Source organism: Oncorhynchus clarkii, chromosome 5, assembly GCF_045791955.1.
Source record: "Oncorhynchus clarkii lewisi isolate Uvic-CL-2024 chromosome 5, UVic_Ocla_1.0, whole genome shotgun sequence".
NCBI lineage: Eukaryota > Metazoa > Chordata > Actinopteri > Salmoniformes > Salmonidae > Oncorhynchus > Oncorhynchus clarkii.
Window position 1 is genome coordinate 36,542,649 of NC_092151.1, and position 13,802 is coordinate 36,556,450.

The 13,802-nt window shown below is 41.0% G+C and overlaps 1 protein-coding gene across 3 annotated transcripts; it reads right to left on the bottom strand.

Moving 5' to 3' along the window:
• Nucleotides 1-5,396: 5,396 nt before the first annotated feature.
• On the bottom strand, nucleotides 5,397-11,365 carry LOC139408758 (E3 ubiquitin-protein ligase RNF185). 3 transcript variants are annotated; one of them, XM_071153051.1, is made up of 7 exons: nucleotides 11,264-11,356; nucleotides 10,717-10,939; nucleotides 10,388-10,406; nucleotides 10,102-10,214; nucleotides 9,925-9,979; nucleotides 9,401-9,518; nucleotides 5,397-9,257 (listed from the first exon to the last, which is right to left on the bottom strand). In XM_071153051.1, exons 2-7 carry the CDS (start codon nucleotides 10,890-10,892, stop codon nucleotides 9,160-9,162), a joined length of 579 nt encoding a protein of 192 aa, XP_071009152.1. In that variant the 5' UTR covers nucleotides 10,893-10,939; nucleotides 11,264-11,356; the 3' UTR covers nucleotides 5,397-9,159. The 3 variants fall into 3 exon arrangements, with proteins under 3 accessions (XP_071009152.1, XP_071009151.1, XP_071009153.1); XM_071153050.1 differs by having other exon boundaries at nucleotides 7,737-9,257; nucleotides 11,213-11,365; XM_071153052.1 differs by lacking the exon at nucleotides 10,388-10,406 and having other exon boundaries at nucleotides 8,079-9,257; nucleotides 11,213-11,365.
• Between the last annotated feature and the right edge of the window lie 2,437 nt (nucleotides 11,366-13,802).

Genomic DNA, 13,802 nt, shown 5'->3' on the forward strand with positions numbered 1-13,802 from the left:
TTGAATAGATGGAATGTAAAGGGAAGGTGTGATCTGCAGAGATGATGCCTGCTTCTCTCTACACTGCTTAATGTCCACATTTTGTGTCCCTTGCTTTTTGGGGCTACTTTGCTTTTTTCTTAGGAGGACCTTGGGATCACAATTATTACCCCAACCCAGAAGACTCAGAGAGCCTATGGTGCAAAGACAAAGACAAACTTCTGCCAGCGACCTCTGCCAATGTATTTTTGATTATCTACACTCAGATTCTGGGGCCTGGTGTGAAGAGCGCTCTCTAATGATAACTTGATTGTTTTCAACCCTAGTATTTGAGGTCAATCAGTTGGTCATCAACTTGGTCTCATGTGTTTTGGTGGGAAAGCTTTTCACGTACCACCACAATTTCAAATCTCACAAAACAAAGTGACGGCCTTGACTTATACACAACACACGTGCATGTTTTTAGAAATAAAGCTAATAATTCCCCTCAGTGGGACAGCATTATCAGTGGCATACCGACATTTCACAGTGCAGTTGTATAGCCATTATCATGCTATTCTACACATTTTACAATGAGGCTGAGAGAATTTTTCATTTTCAAGGTCATTTCATGCAATTCTGCATACATTGCCATAGGGCAGAGGAAAAGTTGTAGTTTTATAGCTTATCTCATGCTATTCTACACATTTTGCAATGAGAATGAGATCAAATGTTGCAGTTGTACAGCTTTTGCCATGACGTGCTCATATGCTATCTGGGGAGGCGCCTCCCAGGTCCCATGCCCCCCCCCCCCCCCCCCCCCCCCCCCCACACACTTGCGGGGGGGGGTGTGATACTCCAGTGAGTATTTTATGTTGTTACACAATGTGTTCAATTGAAGGGCATTTTCAACATAAAGTTAATTTAATAACTCACTGCCTTTAATACAGACATGGACAAGATGTATCAATTATTTTTCTTGTGGATGTTATCTGATAGACCAGCAGCTGTCTCACACTTCCCTGTGTCATGTGATGCTCAGCCTAAGCAGTGGCAAAGTGTACATGTTAACCCAGATGTGGGGATCAGTCAGCGGGTCCACACTGGACCCAAGAAGAAGAAGGACTTGGGAGTGCTGGGTAAATACTTGCAATATTTCCACAATGAGCTGAATGTACAAATATACACTTTCTGCATCAAATATTAGAATATATCATAGTCTTGTTGGGGTGCTTGAGGATCGGAGTTGGCAGTGCGTTCCATTATCATCAGCTGCTAAATAGGTTCACATGGCTGAAATCCTGAGAATGAGTGACAATCAAATGCAACTAATTTGAGTGCTTACAAATGGACAAAAAAATGTTAATTTGAGAATACAACACAGAAATACAGACAAATTACTGTCAACGCCAGAGGTGGCCATCCTCGCTTCACTGATCCCTGATCTACTTGGTAAGATGACTTCTATTCCAGCCCAGCAATTACACATGTGATTATCAACTAATTAGATTTTGTGAATTTAATCAGGTGTGTCAGTACTGGGCTGGAATAGAAGCCTGCACATCCAGCAGGGTTGGTCTGATCCAGATGTAATTGGTTTATACATTGTGTGTGACTTTTAATTGTATTTTTGTTTACAACATTTGCAAACATTTTCTAACTAGGTACTGGAACTGGAGAATATTTTTTATAATGTTCTCCCACAAAGGAATCTGCCCTGTCCAGAGTAGCCTACTCTCTCCCTTATCTGACAGCCAGAGTTGCTAATCCCTTCACCCTTTTCCATGTCTGTTAGCTAGCTAACTACAAATGCATTTCGAGTTTGTGTTTTTCATTTACAATGATAAATACATCAAGATAGCTAACAAGCTAATATGAAGTTAGCTGGTTATATTTAATTCAATTAGCTAGCTATACAGTATGTAAAGTTAGCTAGCTAGCTAGCTAACATTACAATATCAACTCATTTAAAAATAATAATAACAATATATATGTCTAAGTGAAAATATCTTTCACTGTGATATTTGTAAGTGTATCTCCAAATTCCAGGTTATGTCTTAGCACCATCCTTACGGCCATCATTGTACTGCTGGGATCAGACATAACAGCCGGCTACTTCTACAATAAGTAATTTTGTGGATTCATTCCTTGTACATCCCACATGCATAGCAATGGAGAGAAACAAGGAAGGACATTTATAGAAACAAGCAAGGAATCAAAGATACAAATGACTGTGACTTTCCACCGGCATAGAGCCTGTCTCACTGAACATTTTTAGGGTATAAGATATCGCTGCATGAATCTGGAGATCTATATTTAGGCATCCAATCTAATTAAGTGTCTGCTTGTCTATTTATGATCGTAGTTCATCACAGCAGTTTATATAACAGTGGTTACTCATTTCTTATACAAGGATTCAATTGTTATCATTCTAATTAGTTAGGAGTGTGATTGTCAGTGGACAACAGTTTGGAAACAAATGAAGCAAAATGAGATGATCTATTATTTTTTATTTCACCTTTATTTAACCAGGTAGGCTAGTTGAGAACAAGTTCTCATTTACAACTGTGACCTGGCCAAGATAAAGCAAAGCAGTTCGACACATACAACAACACAGTTACACATGGAATAAACAAACATACAGTCAATAATACAATAGAAAAAGTCTATATACAGTGTGTGCAAATGAGGTAGGATAAGGGAGGTAAGGCAATAAATAGGCCATGGTGGCAAAGTAATTACAATATAGCAATTAAACACTGGAATGGTAGATGTGCAGAATATATATATCTATATACATACAGTGGGGCAAAAAAGTATTTAGTCAGCCACCAATTGTGCAAGTTCTCCCACTTAAAAAGATGAGAGAGGCCTGTAATTTTCATCATAGGTACACTTCAACTATGACAGACAAAATGAGAAGAAAAAAAATCCAGAAAATCACATTGTAGGATTTTTATTGAATTTATTTGCAAATTATGGTGGAAAATAAGTATTTGGTCAATAACAAAAGTTTATCTCAATACTTTGTTATATACCCTTTGTTGGCAATGACAGAGGTCAAACGTTTTCTGTAAGTCTTCACAAGGTTTTCACACACTGTTGCTGGTATTTTGACCCATTCCTCCATGCAGATCTCCTCTAGAGCAGTGATGTTTTGGGGCTGTTGCTGGGCAACACAGACTTTCAACTCCCTCCGAAAGATTTTCTATGGGGTTGAGATCTGGAGACTGGCTAGGCCACTCCAGGACCTTGAAATGCTTCTTACGAAGGCAATCCTTCGCTGCCCGGGCAGTGTGTTTGGGATCATTGTCATGCTGAAAGACCCAGCCACATTTCATCTTCAATGCCCTTGCTGATGGAAGGAAGTTTTCACTCAAAATCTCACGATACATGGCCCCATTCATTCTTTCCTTTACACGGATCAGTCGTCCTGGTCCCTTTGCAGAAAAACAGCCCCAAAGCATGATGTTTCCACCCCCATGCTTCACAGTAGGTATGGTGTTCTTTGGATGCAACTCAGCATTCTTTGTCCTCCAAACACGACGAGTTGAGTTTTTACCAAAAAGTTATATTTTGGTTTCATCTGACCATATGACATTCTCCCAATCTTCTTCTGGATCATCCAAATGCTCTCTAGAAAACTTCAGACGGGCCTGGACATGTACTGGCTTAAGCAGGGGGACACGTCTGGCACTGCAGGATTTGAGTCCCTGGCGGCGTAGTGTGTTACTGATGGTAGGCTTTGTTACTTTGGTCCCAGCTCTCTGCAGGTCATTCACTAGGTCCCTCCGTGTGGTTCTGGGATTTTTGCTCACCGTTCTTGTGATCATTTTGACCCCACGGGGTGGGATCTTGCGTGGAGCCCCAGATCGAGGGAGATTATCAGTGGTCTTGTATGTCTTCCATTTCCTAATAATTGCTCCCACAGTTGATTTCTTCAAACCAAGCTGCTTACCTATTGCAGATTCAGTCTTCCCAGCCTGGTGCAGGTCTACAATTGTGTTTCTGGTGTCCTTTGACAGCTCTTTGGTCTTGGCCATAGTGGAGTTTGGAGTGTGACTGTTTGAGGTTGTGGACAGGTGTCTTTTATACTGATAAGTTCAAACAGGTGCCATTAATACAGGTAACAAGTGGAGGACAGAGGAGCCTCTTAAAGAAGAAGTTACAGGTCTGTGAGAGCCAGAAATCTTGCTTGTTTGTAGGTGACCAAATATTTATTTTCCACCATAATTTGCAAATAAATTCATTAAAAATCCTACACTGTGATTTTCTGGATTTTTTTTCTCATTTTGTCTGTCATAGTTGAAGTGTACCTATGATGAAAATTACAGGCCTCTCTCATGTTTTTAGGTGGGAGAACTTGCACAATTGGTGGCTGACTAAATACCTTTTTGCCCCAATGTGTGTGTGTGTGTATATATATATTTATATTATATATATATTTATATTTTATATATATATATATATATATATATATATATATATATATATAAATGTTCAAGTAGAGCTACTGGGGATCAAAGGAGCAAGATAAATTAATACAGTATGGGGATGAGGTAGTTGGATGGGCTATTTACAGATGGGCTATGTACAGGTGCAGTGATATGTGAGCTGCTCTGACAGCTGGTGCTTAAAGCTATGCAGCAGTTATGTGAATGGATATTAAACAGGGACCTGCTTGGGTCTTTATACCCACAAGCCAGAAGCTCAGGAGCCAGCAGGAACAAAAGGCAAGTAAGCGGGGGCTGCCTCAACTTGCCTCTCTCTGCCTTCTGCAACCTGACATGTGAAATGGTGGATGAGAATACGGTGGCAGTCTGTGTCCAACAGACACCTGCTGAAGAGGACAGAGTGCGGGAGGAAGGGGAGGGGAACGGGAAGGTGGAAAGAGTGGGTGGGGAAAGGGAGGTGGAGGGTGGGGACCCACTAATGAACCAGGCTGGTACCCCTGAGGTGTGAGAGGAGCTGGGTGGATAGATGTGTTGTGGAATGATGCCATTTCTCTCTATTTTTCAAATGCTGTTTTTGAACACTGCATGTAACAACTGAAATGCCATAAGTGAACAGTCAATTAATGGGAATGGTACAGAGGTTTTGGCCTGCTTGGACTGACTACACACAATGAAGACTTTAGAGTTGTATAAGCAACAGAAGATGTATCTACACAAGCATGTAATTATGTTTCTCCAGTGGTAAAGGCTTGTACTGTGTGTTGAAATAAATGCTAGTAGAGGCCTACAGTACTTATACTAAACAAAAATATCAACCCAACATGCAACAATTTTACTGAGTTACAGCTCATATAAGGAAATCAGTCAATTAAAATAAATTCATTAGGCCCTAAATCTGTGGATTTCACATGACTGGGCAGGGGCACAGCCATGGGTGGGCCTGGGAGGGCATAGTCCCAGCCAGGCCCAGACAATCAGAATACATTTTTCGGCACAAAAGGGCTTTATTACAGACAGAAATACTTGTCAGTTTCATCAGCTGTCCGACTGGTTGGTCTCAGACGATCCCGCAGGTGAAGAAGCCGGATGTGGAGGTCCTGGCGTGTTTACATGTGGTCTGCGATTGTTAGGCCAGTTGGACATACAGCAAAATTCTCTAAAACGTCGTTGGAGGCGGTTTATAGTAGATAAATTAACATTACACTCTCTGGCAACAGCTCTGGTGGACTTTCCTGTAGCTCCACTAATGTCGGGGCTGATATGCCAGTTGTCATATGACACAGATGTTTTTTTTAAATGGAAATAATAGGCTACTGCTGCATGAAATGAGACAAAGCATGAGCACCGATTTTCCGCTAGCCTGTTTGCACTACATCTAATATAATAATTTGCTTAGCTATAGCCTAGGACTAATGTCTGGTCAATTATTTATATTTATTTGAGAGTTAGGTTGACACTGATGAGCCCACCTTTAGGATAGGTGTCCCAGAGATGGTGTATCATACTGCCAAATCCTTTGGTTGTGTCCTCTCTAAGTATTCAGAACACGAGATTGTACTGCCCTCTTGTGATGAGTAGGCATATGACAGATAAAGGGAGACAGGTAGCGCAGGGACACGCATGCGGCAGCGGATCGGCTGGCGATAGTCTGTACAGTACATACCGCTTTGACGTAACCACGCGCCACACAGGCGGGAGACCGTCGCTTCCGCGTATGTCAAGAAGTCAAGATGGACGAAAAGTTGATATTGTCTGTTTTTAATTTTCCTGAGCTGTATAATACAACTTTGCCAGATTACCGCAATGGTGACACAAGATCACTTGCTTGGGGGAAAATAAGCTCATTGACAGCTCTTCCAGGTGAGCTTTGGTAGCCTATTTCTACAAATTATCAAGTCACATTAATGCAAATGTTTTAGCTAGCTAACATTAGTTGTAAGCAAGCTGACTTTTTTTTCAAGTTTGTTTATATTATATGTTTTAAATCACGTGAGTAGCATATGAGTACGGTGAGTTTTAACAGCACCTCACTGCAAGAACCGCATTGTAGTCAATGGGGAGGCAGCGGCGACGAATTCGTGAGATCAGCGCAGACGGCAGTCACTGCCGCACAGGGAGGGATTTTTCTTCTCCGTTCCCCACCGCACGATGAGACACAAGTAGCGTCATTTGAGGCATCGCATTTTCCGCGCATGAATGACATTAGCTACCAATTAATCACTGATAGAACAAATGTCAAGTAGCCTGCCTGTCGATATTTTGACATGAAATGGAGAGCACTGCAAATTAGAACCAACTCCAATGGTAGATCCTTCTATTTACAGTTTATAAGTAGGAACCCGATGAGGCTCCATCGATGGGATAGAGACAATCACCTCTAACGTTATCTGAAGAAAAAATATACATAAATAAATAGTTATATTCATACTAATTTAGAAAGCTTCATGTTCGATATCCAATGCATAAAACAATATATTATATTGAGTATGATTCATCTATATTTATTTATCCCTTTAGCTGAAGAGTGCAAAAGGAAATGGAAGAATCTGAGAGATCGATACTTCAAGGAAGTAAGACAGGAGAAGAGGAGTAAGGAGGAGAAAGGGGAGCTCGCTCCAAGCCGATGGAAATACAGACAACGTCTGATCTTTCTTCAACCATTCATTAAACCAAGAAACAGCAATGTGGCCCCTGCCAACCTGGAAAGCCCTGATACAATCAATAAAAGCGCACAGAGTGAAATAATACCTGTCAAAACACTCAACACAGCCCTGGTGAACGACATGAAAACCCCTAGCACCCAGGTTGGCACCATGTCACAGCTAGCTTTTGTGACCCAGCTGTCCCCAGGGCAACAAGGTGCCCATCTGTCTTTTCTGGGCAAGTGTCCACCAGGCGCCCAGACGTCCCCAGCGCCCCAGACATCCGCAGTACTCCAGTCATCAATTTACGCAACCAAGGAGAGGCCTCAGACAAGACAACCTGCTTCACCATGTTCCTCAAGCACTCCCTCTAAGCGCTCCGCTAAGAACAGGAAGCTGCTGGCCAAAGAGAAAGATCACAGATCAGATTCCACGATCCCTATCTGGCAGTGTGACGAGGATGAGATGTTACTCCTCAGCTTCGTTCCTGCTTTGAAGAGGCTAACCCCACAAAAAAGATGTGAGACCAAAATTAAGATCCAACAGATTATGTATGAGGCCGAGTTTAGTATGGATCAGCCAGTGACTGTCAATGAACCGCCGGTGACGGTGTCCAAAGAACTGCCAGATCAAGAGACGTCATAACTCATTCATATTGTAGGGTCGACGGGTTGTTCTCAGGTTCATATGTTTTTTTATTTTTACCGAAACAATCTTTTTCTAAAATATATATTTTTAAATCGCTCTCCTAATACACATGAATAGGCAAGTTATTCATGTTCTGTTTTTGGAATATCACATTTTTGGTAGTATCATAGAGAGGTGCAAAAAATAACTTTTTAAATTTGTATAGATGATCTAATTTTGCTGTTGTGAATGCAAGTTCTTAACCCAATTGAAAATAAAATGGGCTGTTATTCTGTTTCTAATTTTGGATGTTTGTCTGGAATTGAGTGATGAGAAACACATTGACAACCCATATAAAAGGTGAAATGAATGTTTAGGTAAAGATCTCTCAGTAGGATATAGTACACAGTCTTTATTACAGATGCTAATGCTATTCTAACCATCCATTGTTATTATAATAATCCACTCTATATATTTTACTATTTATTTTAGAATAAATGAGTAAAAGTTGTAAACAAGACAAAAAATGAAATAGAAATTAGAGGGATTACTCAAATAACTGCATCAGTTAGTTACTCATGCATATTATCATGACCGTCATCTTGTTGTGTCAGGTTGAAAACTATATCCATTTTATACCTTTTGCATATTTTTTCCCAAGCTCTTTACTATGTATGCTATAGAAGCGTTTGCATTAGAATTCTACATTTTTCAGACTAAATAGTCTTACAAGTGGCAGACAATGACAGTATCATTCAATAAAAAAATAACTCCTTTAAATTGTCTCAACTTTCATCCTTCAAATATTGTAACCTTAAGATTATTTCTTATGTTTCAGAAAATAAGTGAATAAATTGTCTTACCAAATCGCTCCTAGCGCAACTGAGGACATACTGGTATAGTATGTCATTAAATAACTTAAAACCATACCAATACAGCTCTTCACGACTATTCCCCTGCTAACACCACACATAAAAATGCACCACTGTATTGTTTATATGGCTTCATACTGGTAGTGGTACCCAAAAGGCAATTGTTGTGTCAATTTTAAAGTATCACCAATGATACGCCTCTTCCTGAATTTATATATCATATTTAGTTTAGAAACAGGACATACCACTTGTAATCTATATCCATAGAAGCACAGAGGATACATCTGGTAGCTTACATTTACCATCTTTCTTTTAGTATCTGGTTCTATATTGCCAACCTGGTACACTTAAAATGTCTAATAAAAACACAATAACCTTGATGGAAATGAGAGGCAGAGCCATTGTTCGAACAAAAAAAACTATTTCAGACTTCGGTAGGATTCATAGTACAGGTGTAATCAAACAGTAGTGATATTGATTACTGAAATTAAATCAATAGCTTGTCAAGTCTAGAGGACAATACTTAAATGTGGAAAAGGACAAAAATCAAACAAGTATCTGCAAACAACTGTCCAACTTGAGCCTTCGTCCTGGCTGCTCAGACATTTATGCGATTAGCAGCCAAAACATGATCACCAGAGCAACAAATAGAAAGAGTCGAGACAGGAACTGTTCATCCATGTGCTGAGGGGTTCCAGGGGCAGCTATGTGTGTGGAGACACGTTGAGAGAGATTACTTTAACAGGTGAACAACTGCTTTTCAAGGTAGAGGGGGCCATTCACAATAATCACATTTTTATCAAACGTTGTTACAATACACAATGCGCAATCTGCAGAACTAAAGTACCTGGGGGTGGTCTTCCATCATTGATGTTAAAAGCTGTAGCAAAAATGCCAAATGGAAAGGCACCAATGCCAAAAGACATCTGGAATCCTCCATCTCCAAAACCAAAACCCTGAAATCCCTGTAATGGGAAGAAAGAGAACCTTACAGTAACATTGCATTGATAGGGTTATAACATTACTATTCAATATGTACAAAAAAAAACTTGATTTAACAGGTGTTTTGAGGGAGAGGTGACGCAATCGTTAGTGCCGTGTTGTCATTCTCAAGGGGTCAAATAAAGAGCCTCTCTCTCTTACTCATCAGATAGAGCTTAATAGGTCCCAGTGGAAAAGGTAATTCTGCTAATGAATTAGGCTATGGGCAGGTTTGCACTACAGCAACTACACAATACCATGTAATAGTTTCATCATGAATGGGTAGTGCAATACAGCAGTCAAAATTGCAAACAGGTGGTACACAGTAGAACAATCTGGATTGAACTTTGCTCACATTCTTCCAAAAATAATTACAGTCTGAAAACTTACACCACGATTTTCAGGCTCTGGCCTCTGTCCTTGTGGTCGAGGAGGCGTTCGCTCCCTATAACAATGAGAGATTAGTTGTTTACAGCAGTAGTTTGGGATGTGGAATTCAGAGTAGATAACTGAGGAATGTATGAAAACTGTGCGTCTTGCTTTCATGTATTGAGTGCATCAACCTACCTTGGGTCCTGTTGGCCCGTACTTCCCCTGCCATATAGTGGGATGACTTTCTCTCGACTGATGCCTGCTTTGCATACTGGACACACTTGTCTGTTAGGTCTGGTCTCCAACCACTGCATAAACATGGTGGGGGGGTGGGGGGGGGGGGGGGGGGCAATTCAGACCTACCTGGTTAAGATCACATGATACATTCAGAGAAGCAGTAAAGTATCCCTTGGGATAGGGTCAAGTGACAGCTGATCATGACAGTGGCTGTGTAAAATAAATTAGGTATCAACTGCCTTACCTGATGTAAGCAGGGCCAACTAGATGTGCAAGGGGACAGGGAAGGTAAGGGATGGGAGATAGAATAATTAGACGACAGTCAAGTCATAGTATCTCATCTCATCATTCATCCTGACATCTGAGGATTGCACTACGAAAACTAAAAATGGCATCAATAACATTTCCCCATATACAACTAACATGACATGTGAAATAAGACCACAGAGATACATTAAATTACTCTATTTAATTGTGAACGAGACCCTTTACCGAGTACAGGCGACCAGATAATAAGGATGAATGTCCCTCAATCTCAAATACAGAACAGTGTCAAGACAAGAGGGTGCTTACCAAAAGAGATGCCCACACAGACTGATCACTGCATCCTTGGAGGTGTCCAGGCAGATGTTGCATTCGAATGTGCTGTCCTGGTTACCACCCTCCCCCGCTGTCGAGCTGCTGGAGCCGGGGATGGGGTTCTCAGTGGCAGTCGAGGCAGCTGCTGGTGGAGGGGCAGCGCTAGCCATTGTTTCAGGATGTAGAGTGAGGTGACGAAAGTAGCCGACCCCCTTGCCTGTAAATTAGCATGTGATAATGAATCCAAACATATGACAATCGATAGTTCCGTAGTTGAATTAGGTTACAATAGCGAAATGTTCAGAGAACTGTTGCTCAACATTTCTCCAGCGACGTTAGTAACGTTACCAAATAGACTGACGCAGCAGATAGATCCAGTGGCTAGCTAGTTTAGCAAAACATGTATGCTAAAGCTAGATAGAAGAATGTGCTATTGGTTTAGCTAACGTTACATAGCTAGCTATATCAACATACAAATACAATTGACTACCTCCTTGCTTTCATCAAACAAATCCTCTGTGTCGTGGGTAGAGTTATCTACCTAGCTATGTAGAACGCCACCTATTTACTCAAGTTGCCAAGTTAAATTCCACTTTTAGTTTCAGATGATTGCGTCACTGTATTATCCGGAAGTTGTGTGGTGATTAGGGATACAGATTGGTTGCTATTGCCCCAGGTCGTCACCACAGCCACCCTTTCTACAATTGTTCTTAAAATCGGATTTTAAACCTTACCCTAACCACACTGCTAACCGTATGCCTAACCGTAAATTAAGGTAAAAAAATAAATTAAAAAAATGTGTACGTTAAAGCCTAGTTCTGGTGTCGTCAATAGTTACCACAGCCATCAGGGACTACTGATTTAAGTGCATTCAAAACAACTGTGAATTAAAAAAAAATTACAAACGAGTTCTGACAGGGAAAAACAATGTTTAACGGTCATCCAATTCGGAATTCGAAGTCGGAAACTCGGGACATCGTTTTTCTAGTAGAGCAATAGATCAAAACATAATTTAATACTTAGCCTAGATAATTGTTTGTACATTGTGTCGACTTGTTTATTTCAGACTTTATGGCATTTAAGGATGAGCATAAGTATATTAAAAGGGGAAAAGACCACTATAGTCTGAACATGTGGAAAAGTGCAGCTATAGTGAGGGGCAATTTACCAGTTTGGTCAGGGCCAGCATGAGGGATAAAGTTTATCCTGTGTGGGTGAGTGAAGCTATTAAGTTAAGTTTGAGCATCTTGTAAATACAGTGTGTTCTATAAAGCTGTCATTCTACAAGAGCCACTTAATGATATAATCATTAACCAGATGATCCTGAATATCAGACTTAGATGACTTATAACTCAGTTCTAGAATGTTGTCATTGATGAGAATGAATCTAAAAATCTATTGATATTCAGAATTGACTGTTAAGACATCAAGCCTGTATTGTAGTTTCATGACCAGAGACAAATCTTCAAAGGCACAGTATTTATTTTTTTCGGTGTGGTACATGCATTCAGCCTTGATTTATAGGATCCTTCCCGCTATATGATTGATATGTCAAGTGATAAAATCCCAAGCAATCAATGAAAAGTTAATGAAAAAACTGCACTTGTCCTCATGTGAAACATACAGTTGATTAAATATTCTACAGCTGTAATGTCATCAATCAAATCAAACTTTATTTATATAGTGTTGCACTCAAAAAGATGACAATCTTTCCAAAATCATTTCCAATGTGTGTTGCAGGGTGACACATGGAGCTCATAAGTGTAGCCATGCAGCCTATTTTGGTGGTCCACAATATTGGCCGTACGGCTGTGGAATGTGAGTGGAGGAAGCCAGCCGTGCCCAACCAGGTGCAGTCAGTGGAGTACCTGTACCCGGCCGAAGACTACAACGCTATATCCCGAGTGCCCACACAGGAGGATCTTCAGTGACTAAGGAACCATCTCCAGGGCAGGTTCAGTGGAATGACAGGGCTCCTGAACCTGAACCTGAGCCAGAACAACCACTACCTTCCCTGTCATCACTGGACATTGTTAAAAAACAAGGACACCTGGGGCATGCAGGCATCCTGCCTGGCATGGCGCTGTCGGCGGAGCAGCAGGAGGCTATACGGCAAGCAACAGTAGGACAGTGCATCAACCCCAACTGGCACACCATGAAGAGAGGGAGGTTGACAGCCAGCAGTTATGGAGCAGTGGTTAGGGCCAAGTTCGTTACTCCGTCTCAGGTAAAAAGGGTCCTCAGATCACAGTCGTTGGATGGGGGTGTTTTCTGTAAAGTGGGGCACCGATAATGAAGAGGAGGGCATCAAGGCATTCAAAACAGCTACATTGATGGATGTGCTGGAGTCAGGGCTTTGGGTCACAGCATCTGGGATCCTGGGTGCCTCACCGGATGGTCTGGTGGGCACCATAGCAGTGGTGGAGGTCAAGTGTCCCTATGGTGCAAGGAAACTTATTTTTTTAATGTATTATTTAACCTTAATTTAACTAGGCAAGTCAGTTAAAGAACACATTCTCATTTACAGTGACAGCCTACCTTACCATTGATGAGGCAGTCAAGTTGAAGGATTTCTATATCAAGGAGGTCTTATCGCCTCCGGGAAGACCATCCCCACTGGCACCAGGTCCAAAGTCAGCTCCACATTACTGGAAGGAACACCTGCTTCTTCGTTGTGTGGACCACCAAAGCCTCCATTGCCATTCAGTGACGACCTGACAGACTCATATTGCACCTCCTGTTAGTACCTGTTTTCAGGGAAGTGTCCAAAAATATTCCACATAGTTCACACACTAGGCTCTCAGAATACGATATATTACATACTCGTTTTGCTCAAAGCAGCCAACCAAAGTTAAGTAGTTAACTTTACCATGGTCACAGTTGGATTTTATATCTGTAATTTAAAAATGATTTCTTACCCCCTGTGCCTTACTTACTGAAGGCCCCAGTCAACTCTACCTGTACCTGACATTGTTGACAAAGAAGTGAACAATTAATAAAGGTCATACACAAACAATAGGCTCCTAGAATAGGTCATATTACATTCACATTTTGGTGAAATCAGCCAACTGAAGTAGTTA

Excerpts from the sequence above, each read along its gene's own strand:
- LOC139408758 (XM_071153051.1), bottom strand. The coding sequence starts at position 10,892 with ATGGCTAGCGCTGCCCCTCCACCAGCAGCTGCCTCGACTGCCACTGAG. Across the intron at positions 9,980-10,101 it reads ACGGGCCAACAGGACCCAAG|GGAGCGAACGCCTCCTCGAC; the intron begins GTAGGTTGATGC and ends TCATTGTTATAG. Across the intron at positions 9,258-9,400 it reads TGATGGAAGACCACCCCCAG|CTGCCCCTGGAACCCCTCAG; the intron begins GTACTTTAGTTC and ends CCACACACATAG.